Genomic DNA, 18,026 nt, shown 5'->3' with positions numbered 1-18,026 from the left:
CCTTTCATTGAAGTGCTCATCTTTACTTCAGCTCCTGACTCAACATTTGTCCTCTTATTTTTCTATTTTCAGCCCCCTGGTGATCTTTTGATGCAATCCACAAATATCCTAGACACACACACACACATATGATTGTTGCAAGATGAGGCAAACTGTATGTTGACGTAATTGTTCTGTTTTGCACAATGCTGGTGACCTCATGCCTCTTAATATCAGTTGCTGGATTCCTAATTGAGGAGGGAGCCTGCTTGTGGGCTTTGCAGGCGTGTCTGATTGGCCACTGTGAGAACAGAATGCTAGACTACATAGGCCTTTCTTAGGTTTTAGTTTCAGTCCTACTTCATCATTACATTACTGTTTGCACAGTAAATGTCCACAGCATTGACCCAGGTTCACTCAGAGAGCTTCATGGTCAAGCAGGGATTTGGACCCTGGTCTCCCAGGGTTCAACACTAACCATTATGTCTGGCTGCCCCCTCCCTCTCTGGTTGCCTAATATGAAATCAAACCAGTGGTTCATTAGACTGGTATTGCCTACTCAAGCTGTCAGCAGCTCTCCAAAATGCTGGGCAAACCTCTACCAGTGATCCTGTTTCCTGATGATGTTGTGCACCGAGTGTGAAACTTTCTGTAAATTATATTCCATACTACCGAGTTACATGTCCTAACAAGGAATAGAACATATACTTTGGCTACAGAATGTGAGGATTCCACTTGCAGAACTCTTCGGGGGTTGCTTTTATGTTGATTATAGCCTCTTGCCAAATGTCTCAAAGCATTTGAGTAGTTTTAGTTCAAACAATGGTGCTTCTGCCTCTTTCATGAAATCTCCTTGATTAGTAATTGACTGTGGTTTTTCCCCAAACTGCAATTTGCTGTGACGCCGAAAGAAGAAAAGCATAGTTGGTTCAAGCTTTGCAAACCAGGATTGAAAACTTGCTTTCCAATCTTACTTTGCTGGTTCGGATAGGACAGCTAATCACGACTTGCAGAAGTTTCACTGAATTTCTCCCTTTCAGCGTGCATTCTGTAGTTTCCCCTGTACGTATAATTAATGTACCTTGCCTATTCTATTCAGCTAACTATCATTTCATTTCTTTTTGGTTACCTGTGTTTCCATGGGAATGGTGTCCTCCCCAAGGATAAGATTGATGCTGCAGTGCAAGAGCTGCTTCAGTTGAAGGCACAGTACAAGACACTGGCAGGAATAGACTATAAACCAGTCTCTGCAACCGGAGCAGAAGACAAAGACAAGAGGAAGAAAGAGAAAGAGAACAAATCCGAGAAGCAAAGTAAGCAACAGAAGCAGAATGAAGGCCAAAAGAAAGAATCACAGAAAGACCAAAGTGGTGGCAGCAACTTATCCTCAAATGGACCAGGAGATGGTCAGGGACCTAAGAAACAAACCAGGTGAAATTTCTACTTAAAATATAGTCTGGGCAGCCGGGTAAAGGAAATAATGTGGTATTAAAATTGGTATTGTGCTATAAGGGAGATAATGAAGGCAAACAACAACAACAACCCAACCCTTTATAGTACTGCTGGGTTGTTTTTACGTTAAAACGTTATAAATCGTTTTATGTTCTTTTGTTGGGCTTGGATCCCTTCTAACTATTGCAACATCACTACCAACTTGTTTGCTAGGCTTTGGGTAGAATACACAAAATAGACAGTCTTTGTCCAGACCGCCTACAACAAAAGCCAAGGCAGAGGAGCTAATATGGATATAATAAAATTTGTAGCAGAAGTATCTTTGGGGTTGTGGTAGTCCATGGGAGAAAGTCTTTGAGTAAAATTGTGGCTTATAGGAATCGTATATAGGAAGCTTTCCTGGCAAAAGCACGGAGATGTTTCAGGTGAAAGAAGTAGCAAATGTGAAAGGGGGGAGGGATTTTTCTTTTTATAAGTAAGTATTTTTCCTGACACCATGAGATCACAAAGAGAACTACCCAGTTGCGGACCATGAGGTAGGGCACCACTCCTGCCCTGTCCTCCTGGCTGCTTGCTGGGATCAAGTGAGGACAAGTTAGCACTAGATTGGCACCATCAGCTCAGTGCTCCTGTGCCCCATCTGGGTCCCACTGAGCAGCAGCGTCACAGCTCAGAGGGTGGCACAGTGGTACTCCAGTCCTCCTCACCATGACTGGAGCTACCAGAACACTCGCTGGGGTTTTCCCCCTTCACATTTAATATGCCTTTCCCCCACTAATTGTATTGTTATTTGAGGGAGCATGTCAGCTTGAAGACTCTTGCCGTTATATAATAAAATTGCCTGTTTAAATTCATATAAATGTTTAAACATTTAAATTCATTAAACATTTAAGTTCATTGAAATGTTTAAACATTTAAATTCATGTCTGGATAGTTCTAACAGTTTTTTGAAATAAAGCAAAATATTTAAAGTGGGCTGTTGCTTTATTATGGTGGTTGTTTTTGAGGCTAAGATTATGCTTCTATCTTTTTAATATACGACAGGTTGGGGCTAGAGGCTAAGAAGGAAGAGAATCTATCTGACTGGTATTCTCAGGCAAGTATATCTTGAGTTTTACCGGGGAGTGCTCTTTCACAGTCTTCAAAATAATGTACTCTTAAGAACAGTTTTTGCAGCTAAACTGCAATCAAGATCAAACCTTGGTTGCAGCTCCTGGCTTGTCTAAAGCGGTTGCTTGGCATCAGATTTAATGCTAAACCAAACCATGGCTCAGCCCCAGCCTGTGCAGCAGCCACAGGAAAAGGGTACAGTGGTTGAGATCCATATGGTTACTTACTTGCTCTAAGCAGTGACTTGCCTTAGTGTTACATGCAAACCGGTCTCTACATAGGTGCATTTGGATATTTATGGTTCTAATAAAAGATAAACACCTTTCATACATGAATGTTCACTGCTCATTTCCACTGAAAGTCATGTGTTCAATTTTATTTCTATTTGATACTTTTAAAACTTGCTGCCCACAATGCGATTTTCGTGACACTGAAACATTGCTATTTCCTTTAAAAGGTGATCACAAAATCAGAGATGATTGAATACTACGATGTGAGTGGCTGTTACATTCTCCGTCCCTGGGCTTTTTCCATCTGGGAAAGCATCAAAGAGTTTTTTGATGGTGAAATCAAGAAACTTGGTGTGGAAAACTGCTACTTTCCAATGTTCGTATCCCAGGCTGCGTTGGAAAAGGAGAAGACACACATTGCTGATTTTGCCCCGGAGGTAATTTTATATCATAATAATGTATGGAATTTAAGTTTACAATTATGAGCTTCAGTTGATAAACGGAATTCACATGTGTCACAATAATTTTTTTTTAAACAAAATTGTACCCACCGTATTATTAAGAATGGCATGAAATATATTTATAAAAAGTAAAACTTTTACATTCATTGATTTCAGGTTGCCTGGGTTACAAGATCTGGCAAAACAGAACTGGCTGAACCAATAGCTGTACGTCCTACTAGTGAAACAGGTACAGTCTTACAGATTTAAAATAAAATACTATAGCTAAATAGTCCCTCTTTTGGTGATGTTGGCTTTTGATGTAATAACTGAAGTTCATTTACTCATGAATGAAAGCAGGTAGAGTAGGGGAGAAATCAAGTATTTTGTTATCAAGAGGTGTGCTGTAGTGGTTACAGTTGTAGCTGTGAAGCTCACTGAACAACCTTGGGCCAAGTCAGTCACTCTTAGCCTAACCTCACAGGGTTGTGGTGAGGATTTCTGTGCACGTCCCCTTGAGCTCCTTCAAGGAAAGCTGGGCTATAAATGCAATTAATAAAATGCAATAAATAAAATAAGGGAGAAACAAGATGAACAACATGTTCTCATGTATTTAAATTTTAAATATAAAGGATTAGCCTAACGCTTAGGGCAATATCCAGCAACATGCCAGCAGATAGGATGGGATTTCCCTTTCCTCTCCTTTCTCCCCAATCTGCAAACTGGGGGGCTCTAGGGGGAGGGTAGGAAGGACAAGTCACATTGCACCAGTGGAAGCGCAAATAGGCTGACATCATTGGATGTCACCATTAGTTCACACAGGTATTATTATGCATGGGAATAAAAACTCTTACAAATCAGGTTTTCAAAACCAATAGTTAACATAGTAGCTACGTGCTTTCTGAAAATATTCTCTCTTTTTTTGCAGTAATGTATCCTGCCTATGCAAAGTGGGTTCAATCACACAGGGATCTCCCCATCAAACTTAATCAGTGGTGCAATGTTGTGGTAAGTGCAGGGTGTACCAGATATTTGCTGTGCTTTACCCAATATGCTCATTCTTAATCAATCAATCAATCAATCAGCAATCTCCACTACCCGCTTTTTAAATTAAGTTGTGGGTTGTTAGAATGTATAGTCTTCGTGTGGAGAAATTGCCATATTTTTTCACCTGGCACGTCTTGTGTTGAGGGATTTGATTCATATCTTATGCTCTGAATATTTCTTCATTGCTGCTTTCCATATCCTAACAAACACCATGTTGAATGAAAAAAATGTGGTATATAGTGCACACATTTTGGGAATCTCTACAGGCCTGATCTGTGACAGCCATTGTGATATACAGTCGTACCTCGGGTTAAATATGCTTCAGGTTACAGACGCTTCAGGTTACAGACTCCGCTAGCCCAGAAATAGTACCTCGGGTTAAGAACTTTGCTTCAGGATGAGAACAGAAATTGCGTGGCGGCAGCAGGAGGCCCCTTTAGCTAAAGTGGTACCTCAGGTTAAGAACAGTTTCAGGTTAAGAATGGTCCTCCAGAACGAATTAAGTTCTTAACCCGAGGTACCACTGTATCTGGATTTGTGATCATGCAAATTATCCTTGTCTACTGGTATTTACAATCTTCATAGAATTAATAGAAATCAGCATATGAGAATATAGCATTTTTATATTGAAAACAAATGGCAGTTAAAATAATCTCAGGTTCCTTTTGTGTGAATAGTGGGTTTCTTAACAATATGTAAAATCTAGGTAGCACTAGCAGAAGCCAGCACAAGAATTCTCTCTAGGTTCATTGCGACCCCACTCTGCACAAGCTCAATGCTGTCCCCAAATCTAATCTGGAAGGTTTGGGAAACTACAGAACAAATTTGGGGGGGGGGGCAGAAGGGTTGAAAGTTTCTTGTACTGATGGAGCCTTAGCCTTTGTGTTTCGTTAATTGCAACTCATTATGCCTTTGAATTCAAATAGTGTAATGCATGATTGAAAAATAGAACTTTGAGCAATGCTAAATAATACATTAAAAACAAGCTCATGAATGAAGATAGCAACTTTAACTTTTCATGACACTCAATTTTTTGTTTCTTTGTTTTGTATTGCAGCGCTGGGAGTTCAAACATCCACAGCCTTTCTTGCGTACTCGTGAATTCCTGTGGCAGGAGGGACACACAGCGTTTGCAACTTACGAAGAGGCAGCAGAAGAGGTACAGTGCACAGATTAAGTTAAACGAACTTCATTCTTCACCATCCACCATTCAAGGAAAATTTGGAATTGTTGTATCAGTGTGTGGAGGGAGTCCACTTCGTATTTCAGCATAATTGAGGGAAAACAGTGAAGCTTCTTTTCTTCAGTATGTTCGAAAAGGCTAACAACACAGAGAGGTTATATGAAAAGTAGATGCAGTGCTAAATCGTGTTGGACACTGTTTTCTCATGGTGTGATATACAAGAATTAATTTGAATCTCATTGGCTTGTTGCTGTCACTCAAACAATCTACATGTTTCAAAATTGGGTGTCATTAACTATGTGAACCCCCAGACAAGAAATGAAATAACACAATTAGTGAACCACCATAGTCACAAATGACAGATAATTTCATGTCCGAGAATCACTATCTGTTGTCGGATAGGATTCAGTGGTTATTGCTAGAGCTTTAAACTGTAAATGCTAAATTTTTATTTGATAGCCGCCATAAATTATTAGGATTTGAGAAGGCCATTCATATTTATCCTTGGCTTTCCTATGATTCTACCAAATTAAGTAATACTTTTGGTGTATAGCTTAGTCTAAACTTCTACAAACTGTTTTTTATTACTTGTCTCAGGTATTACAGATCCTTGATCTGTATGCCCGTGTGTATGAAGAGCTTCTGGCAATTCCTGTTGTGAAAGGAAGAAAGACAGAAAAGGAGAAGTTTGCAGGCGGAGATTATACAACTACCATTGAGGCATTTATATCCGCCAGTGGGCGAGGCATCCAGGTATGTTCTGATAAAAACATTTTATATACTTCATTAATATGTAGGAAGACGTTACCTGAATTTTGTTTATTGTTGCCTTTTTTTAGGGAGCAACTTCTCATCACTTGGGACAGAATTTTTCAAAGATGTTTGAGATTGTCTTTGAAGATCCCAGGATACCAGGAGAGAAGCAATTTGCTTATCAGAACTCTTGGGGTATCACAACGCGGACCATTGGCGTAATGACCATGATTCATGGAGATAATATGGGTCTAGTACTACCTCCCAGGGTCGCTTCTGTTCAGGTGAGCAAAATCACATTGATACAAACCTTTTGCTAGTGCCAATTCACCTCTCTTTTCCCTCCTATTTTCTAGAATGGTGGTGGTGGTGGTGGTGGGGTGTTGAATCCAGACTAAGATAGTTACACTTGGATTCCATTAAATTAGTTTAATGGAAACTTAACTGTAAGTCACGACTAAATTGCCCCATAGATTTGCGTAAGACCTAAGCACAACTAACTTAGTCTGGCTCCAAGTCACTGAGTTGACCGGCAAATAATCTTCATGCTTGTGCAGCTGCTGATGTCCTCTGGCTATATCTTTAAGATGTGGAGGGAAATAGAGAGAGGATGGGGAAATCTTGCGGCAGCCTGCTTCTGTCCACTGGGTGGCAAGCAGAAAGAGGGCATTCTTACTGCATTAGGAAACAGCCTCCCCAATAGATCTTGCAGACACCTTCACTTAGGTGGTTTCACCCTCAATCGACAACACCTTTTTGCTCCAACACACATTTACTGGCCCTTAATTCTGAAGGACTGAGCCATATGAAGCTGCCTGGGTTCTGAAATCTTCAGGGGAGGAACTTCTCTGAGTCCAGCTTCCCTCACAGGGACATTTGGTGGGCATTTTGGAGAGGGACCTTCTCAGTGGCTGCTCCCAGGCTTTGGAACTCTCTTTCTGGAGGCTGTGTTTGCTCTCTTCTTGTCCTTCCAGCAGCATCTGAAAACTTTCTTTGGGAACTAACTGCTTTTAAGGAAAGGTATCCTAATGGTAAGGGACGCGGGTGGCGCTGTGGGTAAAAGCCTCAGCGCCTAGGGCTTGCCGATCGAAAGGTCGGCAGTTCGAATCCCCGCGGTGGGGTGCGCTCCCGTTGTTCGGTCCCAGCGCCTGCCAACCTAGCAGTTCGAAAGCACCCCCGGGTGCAAGTAGATAAATAGGGACCGCTTACTAGCGGGAAGGTAAACGCCGTTTCCGTGTGCGGCTCTGGCTCGCCAGAGCAGCGATGTCACGCTGGCCACGTGACCCGGAAGTGTCTCCGGACAGCGCTGGCCCCCGGCCTCTTAAGTGAGATGGGCGCACAACCCTAGAGTCTGTCAAGACTGGTCCGTACGGGCAGGGGTACCTTTACCTTACTTTATCCTAATGGTATGCTGTACTGTTTTCCCCATCTGCATTTTAATAGATGTGTTTTAATTCCATAGGTAGTTTAATTACTTTTTTAAATTTTTTTATTTTAATTTTTTATTGGAATTTTATTTACAACATAACACAACCCTCCCACCCCCCAATACACATTAAATGTGAACATAACATACAGTGAACATAACATACAACAATACAAACAACCAAATAAAAGACTTCCTTTATCCTGTATCTGGCCTCCTTATTCTTATAAACTGTGTCCTTTATGAATAATTATTAAGATTTTTCTAATTATAACTTAAATATCCACAAAATATTCTGCAGACATTAATCAAAACAAGTCCAGGTATGTATTTTAGGGCACTGTTTTGTGAAGTATTCCCTGTATTTTTCCCATGCTTTTTGAAACTCTTGTCTAGTGTGATCTCTAATTGCCTCTGTTAATCTAGCCAGTTCCAATATATTCTTAACAGTTTATCTTGCTATTCCTTTTTTGTTGGCACAGTTTCTTTTTTCCAGTTTAATTACTTTTTAAACACCAACCTTTTATATGTTTTAAGCTGTGTGTGTTTTTTCTGCTTTTATTTTAATTTTTCTGAGCCACCTTGAGTCCTAGTTCTGGGAAACAATCAATACATAAATACATGAATGAATAATTCTGCTCAGTGAGTGCTTGGTCACCGTTGTAGTGTATATTTATAAAATTTTAATGCAGTTGATTTTGTTGCAGCACTCCTTCTGATGGTTTTAAGAGCAGTCTACAAGTTTAGGGCCTACATATTGTAATTCTTGCAAACAGAATTTTTGTTAATGCTCCTAACTCAATAATCATTGCATCACCACTCAGGTTGTGATTATTCCCTGTGGAATCACCAATTCGCTTTCGGAAGAAGACAAGGAGGCCCTGATGGCAAAGTGTGCTGAATACCGTAAGCAGCTATGCAGTGCCAATATCCGTGCACGTGTTGACTTGAGAGAGAACTATTCACCTGGATGGAAATTCAATCACTGGGAGCTTAAGGTAAATGTTGTTCAGTTCTGTTCTCCTTTGATGGATTCCTCATTGTCAGCATTTCCTTGGATGCATCATTCAGTAGTATATGCAGAAGGAAAATGGGAGTTACCAATTAGCGACAATAGATCCTCCTTCTTATGAACTTTCCCCTAAGTACATGTCATCTGTTCTTTATTTTCCAGTTCTGATGAGTTCATCTACTTCAAGAGTGCCTGTGTAATAAATTATCCAACCTCTTAGTATTGACTCGCTCACATTGTCTTACTACTAGGCTGGGAAAGAGTAATAGCTAGAGGTTTTGCAGTGTAAACTAAACTTTCAGGTTGTTATCTTATTGGAGAGATGCTATTAATATTGTCCTGGTTTGCATGTCACTTTAAACCATACTTGCACTAAACTGTGCTGCTGGGATCTGAAACTTGATTTGGCTTAGCTTTGCATCCAAACCCAGAGTCAGAGTTTGTTTTCCTTGAAGCAAAGCATGAGCTGTCTGGAAGGTTTGTTCTTGGCTTTCTACTTGTAGTTTGGGGAAAACAAACAACATGAACCTGGATGTAAAGCTAAGTTGCAATGTGGCTGTTAGCAGTGCAACAGGAGCAGAAGAGGAATAAAGCACCTGTGATACCTGCAGTAGATGCCGTCACCTTTAAACCATAGTTTAAAGATTTGGTTTAAAGTGACACATTTGTTTTATATTATTCTGGAGTGTGGAATAATTTGCATTTTTGCCAGGTGTAAGTTTCTTGTCCATAACCTGGGGTGGCTCCTTCTCTGAAATAGTTTTGTGTTCCACTTAAGCAAGGTAGACAGATGTAAAGAAGTGTATAAAACACTCTGTTCATGGCCTCCACTTTTTTTTTTTTTAGGGTGTTCCAATCAGGCTTGAAGTGGGTCCACGTGATATGAAAAATCATCAGTTTGTAGCTGTTAGACGGGACACAGGAGAGAAGCTGACTTTTGCTGAAAATGAAGCAGTGGACCAGCTGAGACGTGTTCTGGACAAAATCCAGACTAACCTTTTTGACAGGTTGAGTTTGGGGGAGGCTGTCTTCTAACTGACATATTTGCTTCTTATGCTATGTGTTTCATTCATCTGTCTGTCGTTTCATGGGTTTCCAAAGAAATGAGGAAATGAACTGAGGATCAGGGCACAACTAGATTTAACATTCACTTACCCACCACGCCTGGATTGCACTGAATGCATGTCAGACTGAGCTGTCTGAATCACCCTCCCCAATGATCTCGAGTTTCCCAGTAGGTTGAGCTGGTGGGGTGGGGAATGGTTGAGTGAATCCCCCAAATGGGAGCAATGAAGAGACTTAAAAAAAGAGGAAGAAGACTAGAAAAGGGGAGGGGGTAAAATGTAGCTCCTCCCTTCTGTGACTCTAGAACTGATTATTTGTCCATCTTCAATTCATACCTGTCACCCCACCCCCCCATATTCTTTTAGATTGCTTTGCCTGACCAGCTGGGCAAAAAAAGGTCATCAGATAGAAGTTACAGTCCTTTCTATTGGCCAATGCTGACTTTTCTCACAAAAAAACTCATGCCATCTAAACTGAATTCTAGCCCTTGTTCTTTCAGTTTGCTCTTCCACCAGTTTTCATGGCATGATACCCAGAGAAGGCATATTCTGTATTAATGGAATCAAGCTTCTCTTGGAAGTGGATTCTAGTCCCAGATGCTTGTACTGCACTAAGATATCACAGGATTTAAATTTGTATCCCAAGAGCTACTTTAGGTCTGCATAAGGACTTCAGTGTGCCTTGTGAAAATAACATGGTCACAAATTCCCCTCATTTTCAAAAGAGGTGTGGTGTGCATCACCTTGGGCACACAGAATGAGTTGCACTGTACTTTGGCCTATTGCACTTTTATATCCCACCTTTGACTGCAGCTAAGCATGTTCCTAATCATCATTTGGACTGCTCTGTGGACAAAAAACTGGAATTTAATCAGTGGGATGTAATTCAGATGCATTCTAAAGATCTGGCTCTGTGGTTTAAGAGTTTTTTTAAAAAAATAAGTAAAAGCTTATATTGACTGAATTTCTACTCTTTCTCAGAGCTTCTAAAGACCTAAAGAATCATATGGTGGTGGCCAATACAATGGAAGAGTTTCAGACTGCACTTGATTCGGGAAAGGTAAGAAATCTGCAGCATGATCAAGACTGGAATCCAATGTATATTTACAGCCTTAACGAACACAGTGTGGCTGTCTTTCAAGGAAGCATTCATAAGAATAGGCTGCAAGTTTTGTTTTTGCAAATGAAGGCACAATTGAGCAACACAAATTTATTCAGGGATTGCAGAATTAGCAGTTTGTACTGGCCTAAAACATGAGTGGGTGGCGCTGTGGGTTAAAGCCTCAGCGCCTAGGGCTTGCCGATCGAAAGGTCGGCGGTTCGAATCCCCGCGGCGGGGTGCGCTCCCGCTGTTCGGTCCCAGCGCCTGCCAACCTAGCAGTTCGAAAGCACTCTCGGGTGCAAGTAGATAAATAGGGACCGCTTACTAGCGGGAAGGTAAACGGCGTTTCCGTGTGCGGCTCTGGCTTGCCAGAGCAGCGATGTCACGCTGGCCACGTGACCCGGAAGTGTCTTCGGACAGCGCTGGCCCCCGGCCTCTTTGAGTGAGATGGGCGCACAACCCTAGAGTCTGTCAAGACTGGCCCGTACGGGCAGGGGTACCTTTACCTTTAAAACATGAGAATTTCTTAGGAGCCCCAAAGAATAATCACAACCTCAAAAAACGCCAAATGTTAAATCAATATCACGTTCCTTGGGAATAATGCTTGCATTTTTAAGACATGTAATGGAGCCTGTAGTTCTTTAAAAGCTTTACCCTCTTGGCTCATTTAATTGCAGCTGCCACTGCAGAAACTTTTCCTTAGTGGTCAGCTCTCATAACCCATTCATCCTCCATCAAGGCTATGGGACATCTATGTATGTCCATTGCAGTATGTGAAAAAGATGCCTCTCCACGTCTTTAAAAACATTAGTAAAGGTGGAAGGCTGTCTTCCCTGTGACACTTATTCAGCCGTGCTGCTTTTTCAGCAGAAAATATCCATGCCATCTCTAAGAAATAGTATCAAGTTGAATTCTAGATCAGATACTGTAATCAATTCATTACAAGTAACCGTAAAATAATTAGCAGACAATATAACTAGTCTTGTCAGTTCAAAGAACGCATTGCTTGCGTCAAAGAACTCTTTCTATCTGATTTAAATAGAGGTCAACAAGTACATGCAGAAACGCTGGATGACAAGAGGTTATTGGAATTGATATGAAGGTGCAATGAAGCACCTTTAATTGCAGCAAAGTATTTTAGATTGCCACTGGAGTGTTTTGTGCTCTGGCTACTGGTTTTACGTGAGAGTTTGATTCGTGTGAATTATTCTCAAATAGCTTTGACCTATTTTGAATAACATTTATTAAAGATAAGTCATTTTCCAACATGCCTCCTGGCTTACGTTGTGGAATTTATTTAAACAGATACAACTTATGCATCCTGCTGCTGTTTGTCATAAACTAAATTAGGTTTTAGGACCTAGCATTTTCCATCTTGTTTTTTTTCTTCCACGGGTCAGGAGTGTCATTGAGTCCAGTGCCATTGAGTCCAAGTTGAAGGCCTTTATGTGATCGGGTGGTGCTGCTGTTCGAATTGTAGCACTCTTGAGAGGAACGAACCCCTGCAAACTATACACATTTCATATGCATGTTTCCTGGAAGAATAGCAGGCTCCCTTAATGTGTGCTTCAAGTTTGAATCAATTTCTTTTCTAAAAGTTGGAGTCAGAATGAAGTTTAATCACTCAAACAATGCTGAATTATGAGAAATTATTAACTTTCCTACGTGCTGTATGTGCTATCTCTTGAAGCTGGGCTTAGTTTATGTTAAATTTCAAATGTAGCAAATGCCTGTAAAGCCTTTATGGCTTGGAAAACAAACAATTCTTTATTGAAAAGCGAACACGTCACTTGAAGTTCAAGAACTCATAATGGTTATTTCTTTGGTTCTGCAGACCAGGGCATGTCATTCAGTTTAACATGCCAGTCAAATAATCTCTTGGTGGTTTGAGTTCCCTACACATGCACCTCTCTGCCTTTAAGATGAGCACTTCTGTGTGCATTATTGCAAAATACATTTGCTTCTGGATCCAGGAGTGTTTCTGAAATTCTGGCAAAATACATGAAAGCTAAAATATTCAATTAATCAATGACTTTTGGAGAGAAAACATGGCATTCAAATTTTCACTTCAAGCAGATATGTTAGGGGCTGGTTTTTCTATGAATTGTTTGCAGAATAAGTTCTTATGACATTGTCCTTCTTTACACCATCTGCCTTTAAGTGGTGTTTTACTCAGTTGCACCACTAAGGGGCGACTTTCTATCTTAATTTGAAGATGTTTTAAAAAGTCCATTCAGATTCTGCTAACATTCACCTTCAAGAAGCTCTCTACTGGGGCCAGTGTGTTGAATGTACACACAAATATTAGGCCAGAGCGGCAGGGGAGTGAAATTTTATTTGTAGTGAAATATAAAGATCATAAGGCTTTTGAATCAGACTGACTTCTTTCAAGGCAGCTAAAACAGATAAACATTATACTACTTTCTGTTGGACTCATTTCAGCTATTTCCCTTTGCAAATTGGAACAGACAAGTTTTATTCAATATATAAGACTTTAATTAAGATTAATTATATAACCTCAACAATGTTTATTTTCCTTTCTGACTTCAGATAGTGCAGATTCCATTCTGTGGTGAAATAGATTGTGAGGACTGGATCAAAAAGACAACTGCCAGGTAAATAAATGTTTGTGTGTAGACATAACTGTACAAATACATAAGTACCAATTGAGATGCACACTTGCTCTGACAAAAATAGGAATTGGTCCTTGTAGTAGATGTTATGGGGCCCATGCTAAAGAAGTGTAATTTTTCTAAAAGGGAAAGCACTTTTATTCTAGACCTGTTGGAGGAACAGTTTACAGTGGAAGACCATGATCTGTATTAAGATGCTAAGACATCCTTTGGTTCATGTCACTGGAAGCCCTGCAACATCCCTACTAATTATGGGACAATAGACTGTCCCTCGTTTTTGTCAACGCTCAGCCTTTTGTCTTTGTACAGCTCTCTTGCAAATCTATATAGCTACCATAACTTTACTCTTTGCGCAGCATTAATTCCTTTGGTTCAAGTGTGTTTTGATTTCTGCAAATCAGGCTCACATTTAGGTCATATGTGATACCTTTGGTTAGTGCACAGTTGTGGGGTGTTGCCATTTAGCTCAGTTTTGGGCATTAAAGGAAATCTACTTTCCATTTCAGAGATCAAGACCTTGAGCCTGGCGCTCCATCCATGGGAGCAAAAAGTCTCTGCATCCCCTTCAAGCCGCTGTGTAAGCTGGAGAACGGAGCAAAATGTGTCTGTGGCAAGAACCTTGCCAAGTTCTACACCCTCTTTGGCCGTAGTTACTAAACTGCTAGTTTGAAACACCATTTTCTTTATCTTTCAAGCCCTCAACTTTTTGAAATAAAGACTGAAATCTTCCCAGATCCTATCACGTTTTTGTTACTTTTTAAAACAGCTGCAAATAAAGCCATACAGAGTCAAAGAGCCCCTTCAGTCAGACTAGCAGTGATGCACAGACTTTTCTGTATACAACATCTCTAATAATAAATACATATTGTCAGCTACCACTTGGCTTCTTTTTTGGCTTATGGGATAAAATGGGTTTGTGTGGTAGGCAATGCCGTATGCAAAGGTTGGATGAATTCACATTAATACTGTAGTGTTCAACATTCTTGAATGAGCTGCAACACTTCATTCCACGAGTGGAAGATACTGTCTGCCTACAGAGTGCTAAGTTTAAAGTTTTAAAATTGTGTATTAGAAGATTAGAAAACCAATCGTTAGAAAAACTTAAACGTTTACAGCATAGTGCCCTCCAGACTACAACTCCCATGAGCTCCTGCCTATATGACCAGTGGTCAGGGATGATGGGATTTGTAATCCAGCATCTGGAGAGCACCACATTAGTGTACATAATCTTCACTGGAAGCAACTTCAATGGATGCCACCTTGTTTAGTTTAAATATCTACGTCACAATGACCATTGAAACCAGTTATATTTCCAGCACCTGCAGATAGAACAGTTCCCTATCTTGTGCCTTTACCAAGTCATTTTTCACAAGATTTACAAGAATGCTACCTATACTGTGATAATTGCTGATCATTCCTATGATTGGCAGGAATAGGGGAATCAACCCCCTTTAATCAATGGCCGGACAGCATGACAACATTGGCAACATATGAACCGATAGCTTATAGCCGCATACTTTCTTTGGGTAAGTACAGTGATATTTGGAACTAGTTTACACAGAATATATTAGATTACTGACAATTATGTGTACATTAGGATAATAAGAATAAGCATCTGTATATTAATATATGGTAATATAACAGTTTTTTTTCTTTTCCCCCTCACTACCTTTTTAGAAATGAAATTCTCTTAATAAAATATCAATTTGAAAAATGATTGGCATGAACAGATGTAGTAGGGGAAACATTGAACAAGGCTGGCTTGGCTTTTGAGTCACTGCAGCTTCAAAGAAACGAAGGGCAGATTCAGAACAACTCAATTTAAATAATGCCCACACTATGTCATTTGCTTGAGTTTCTGTCTCTTGATCACAATTACTCTGATTTATTTTTTTTAAAGTTTCAGTAGGAACATTAATTCAATGAGCTGGTGCGAGTGTTTAAAGCCCTAAATGATTCCAAATATTTGAAAGACCATCTCATTCCCTACAGACCCTCTCAGGAGACGGGCCCTCTCTGTAGTTTGCACCCTCAGAAGTTCCTTTGCCCTGACCTTGAAACCAAAACATAATTGGAAAAAGCGCTGAATGACCCAGCCAAAGCTAAGTGTGTATGGAGGTCCTGAGCTGCCCGTACAACAAGATCCACCTCTTGGCCTTGTTGTGGTGATCCAAAGGAAAGTGGAACAATACATTTGGCACCAGCTTGGCTGCAGGAGTTGCTGGGAGGAGGTGTGCTCCTTAGGGACTCCCCTCCAGATGTGTATAGGGTTCAATCCTTAGCCTTTTCTTCTCCCAAAGATAACCCACAAGGCAGCCAAGGTTTAGGATCAGAGCTTTCCTTCTCCGAGGGTTTGAGATCTATTGGCTACCCATGGTTTAGCTGGCCAGTTGAGAAAGCAAGCTTTATTTAGTAACGTGTATTGTATATAGCTAGTATTGATAACAGCTTTCTTTCCCTGCTGTCCTTGGCTCTTGATATTGCCTGGAAATTAATTGTGAAAGAAATGCTGTTCATCCAACATAGTCTGCTCAAAGTACAGACATACCTCAGAGAAGTTGTGGGTTTGGTTCCAGATCACCACAATAAAGTGAATATTGCAATTAAGTGAGTCATACAATTTTTGTTTTGTTTCCCAGTACATATAAAAGTTATGTTTACACTATACTAGCCTATTAAGCCACACATGCCCCAGCTGCAGGGGTAGGAGGGGGAAAACCCATGGCCAGAAAAGGGGTGGTGGGGTAGGATGGGGACTGGTCTGCCTACAGCTGCACCTGTGAACTCAGGAGCAACATCTGCGAAGCGCAATAAAACGTGTGCTGCACATAGAAGTGTGAGCCATTAAAATGTGTGTGCATGAAAAAATGGGCTAACTTGCACTGAAAGGTACATACTCCCAAACTGATAACCAGGATGGAGGATGGTGAACATCTGTTTGAAGAGGAGATGGGCTATCATCATCATGACGAAATTGAAAATGAACAAGCTAGACCTTCTATTTAACATGCAAAACTGCGACGCTGCTGTAGTTGCAACAGGAAAGTAACAGGCTGGACTCAACTCTAGGGCACGTCGTAGGGGATGTTCACCTGGTGGTGTCATTTGGGATGGCCCAGTGCTTTATTTTGGAGTGCACAGATCCCATTCCCTTATTCATTACTGTACATTAATGCATTTTTGCCCCAGAGGATGATGTTGCCTCTTGAGGGGAGAGTCTTCCAGTGATAGAGATGTATGCTATGGGGTATTATCATTCTTATTTTGTGGTGTAGCATCAAATAAAGTCTTATTCACATGACTCTTGGTTGAATAAGGATCTGGGAAACAATTTCAGCATTATAAAGAAACGTGTAAGGCAGTGATAACTGCAAGGTCACCACCTATTTTAACACTGGAAATGAATGCAATTATGAAAGTGGGCAGGGGACATTCATTGCAAATCCCAATTAGCTCTGCAAATCCCAATTAGCTCTGAATTTTTGGGATCTATTGTCATTTCCTAGGTGATTAGTTCCATAAGAAGCTACCGACTTCCACTACAATTAGCAACTATACCAGGAATCAGCAGCTCCTTGGGGTTTTATATTGTTCCAATAGGAAGCTGATTGTGCGAATAGCTGTCACCCATGATCTGACCATGCAGATCACCAAGTTCTTCTGTCAACTGGGCCAAGAAACATACTTCTGGGAATGAAGGGGCATGCAGTTTAAGATATACAGATTGGTATTACATTCTTTTCTATAGTAAAAAGGTAATGGTTTCAACTTAATGATTACCATAAATTACCAGAAGGCTTAGCGAAATTATTGTGTTTCTAACTTTGGACCCATTTAGGCAGTCACTTGGTTTAAAAAAAGCATCAGGAATATGGAATTCCGGGCAGTCAATGAAAAGACTGTCTGGTTTTTACAACTTTAGGCTTGTTTGCAGAAGAGTTTGCAGAATGAACAGGCTGCGTCCGTGACAGTGCCCTTAAATGACCAATTGGTCTTAAGCAAATTTGAATGTGGACTTGCAAAGAAGAAAGCCCTGTCAAACAACACACACACACACACACACACACACAGCAACTGGTTGCATAGCCAAGGACTCTAACTCAGAAAACCATTCCTCCATTCTCTGCTCAGGCTTATTTTTCTATTTCCACTAATACTTGCATTCTGTCCACACGTCTGTGGTGTCCACTGTCCTTTAAAGAACGTGAGGAGAACCTGCTGGATCCAGACAGTGGCCCATCTAGTTCAACATCCTATTCCCACAAGGGCCAACCTGTGGGGAACCCACAAGCAGGATTTGATCATGAGAGCCCTCTCCCCTCTGATGGTTTCCAGCAGCTGGTATTTAGAAACATTGCTGCCTCCAACTGTGGAGGCAGAGCACAACCACCACGGCCAGTAGCCACCGATAGACCTCTCCTCCATGAATCTGTCCAATCCTCTTTTAAAGCCATCTGGGTAGGTCCTGTGGGAGAGAGCTCCATAGTTTAACTACGCAGTGTGTGAAGAGGTACTTTCTTTATCCTGAATCTTCCAAGGGGGGGGGGGAATGCATGGCTTTGCCTCATTTTATCCCACAACAACCCTGTGGTGTT

At 40.8% G+C, this 18,026-nt stretch overlaps 1 protein-coding gene across 3 annotated transcripts in view; it reads left to right on the top strand.

The window, feature by feature from the left end:
- EPRS1 (glutamyl-prolyl-tRNA synthetase 1) overlaps positions 1–14,306 on the top strand; it is a 40,590-nt gene extending 26,284 nt beyond the window's left edge. For all 3 annotated transcript variants that reach the window (XM_083433267.1, XM_083433268.1, XM_083433269.1), the window contains 13 exons: positions 1,142–1,410; positions 2,476–2,527; positions 2,999–3,208; positions 3,389–3,461; positions 4,140–4,219; positions 5,316–5,417; positions 6,039–6,194; positions 6,281–6,478; positions 8,445–8,618; positions 9,479–9,639; positions 10,678–10,756; positions 13,349–13,413; positions 13,938–14,306. In XM_083433267.1, the coding sequence (XP_083289393.1) occupies positions 1,142–1,410; positions 2,476–2,527; positions 2,999–3,208; positions 3,389–3,461; positions 4,140–4,219; positions 5,316–5,417; positions 6,039–6,194; positions 6,281–6,478; positions 8,445–8,618; positions 9,479–9,639; positions 10,678–10,756; positions 13,349–13,413; positions 13,938–14,088 (1,770 nt within the window). In that variant the 3' untranslated portion in view covers positions 14,089–14,306. The remainder of the gene's footprint in view (positions 1–1,141; positions 1,411–2,475; positions 2,528–2,998; positions 3,209–3,388; positions 3,462–4,139; positions 4,220–5,315; positions 5,418–6,038; positions 6,195–6,280; positions 6,479–8,444; positions 8,619–9,478; positions 9,640–10,677; positions 10,757–13,348; positions 13,414–13,937) is intronic.
- Positions 14,307–18,026: the final 3,720 nt, after the last annotated feature.

This window comes from Podarcis tiliguerta (assembly GCF_965153285.1).
Source record: "Podarcis tiliguerta genome assembly, chromosome: 3".
Classification (NCBI taxonomy): Eukaryota; Metazoa; Chordata; class Lepidosauria; order Squamata; family Lacertidae; genus Podarcis; species Podarcis tiliguerta.
Note: the sequence above shows the minus strand (reverse complement) of the source record. Positions and strands in the feature narration are given on the sequence as shown.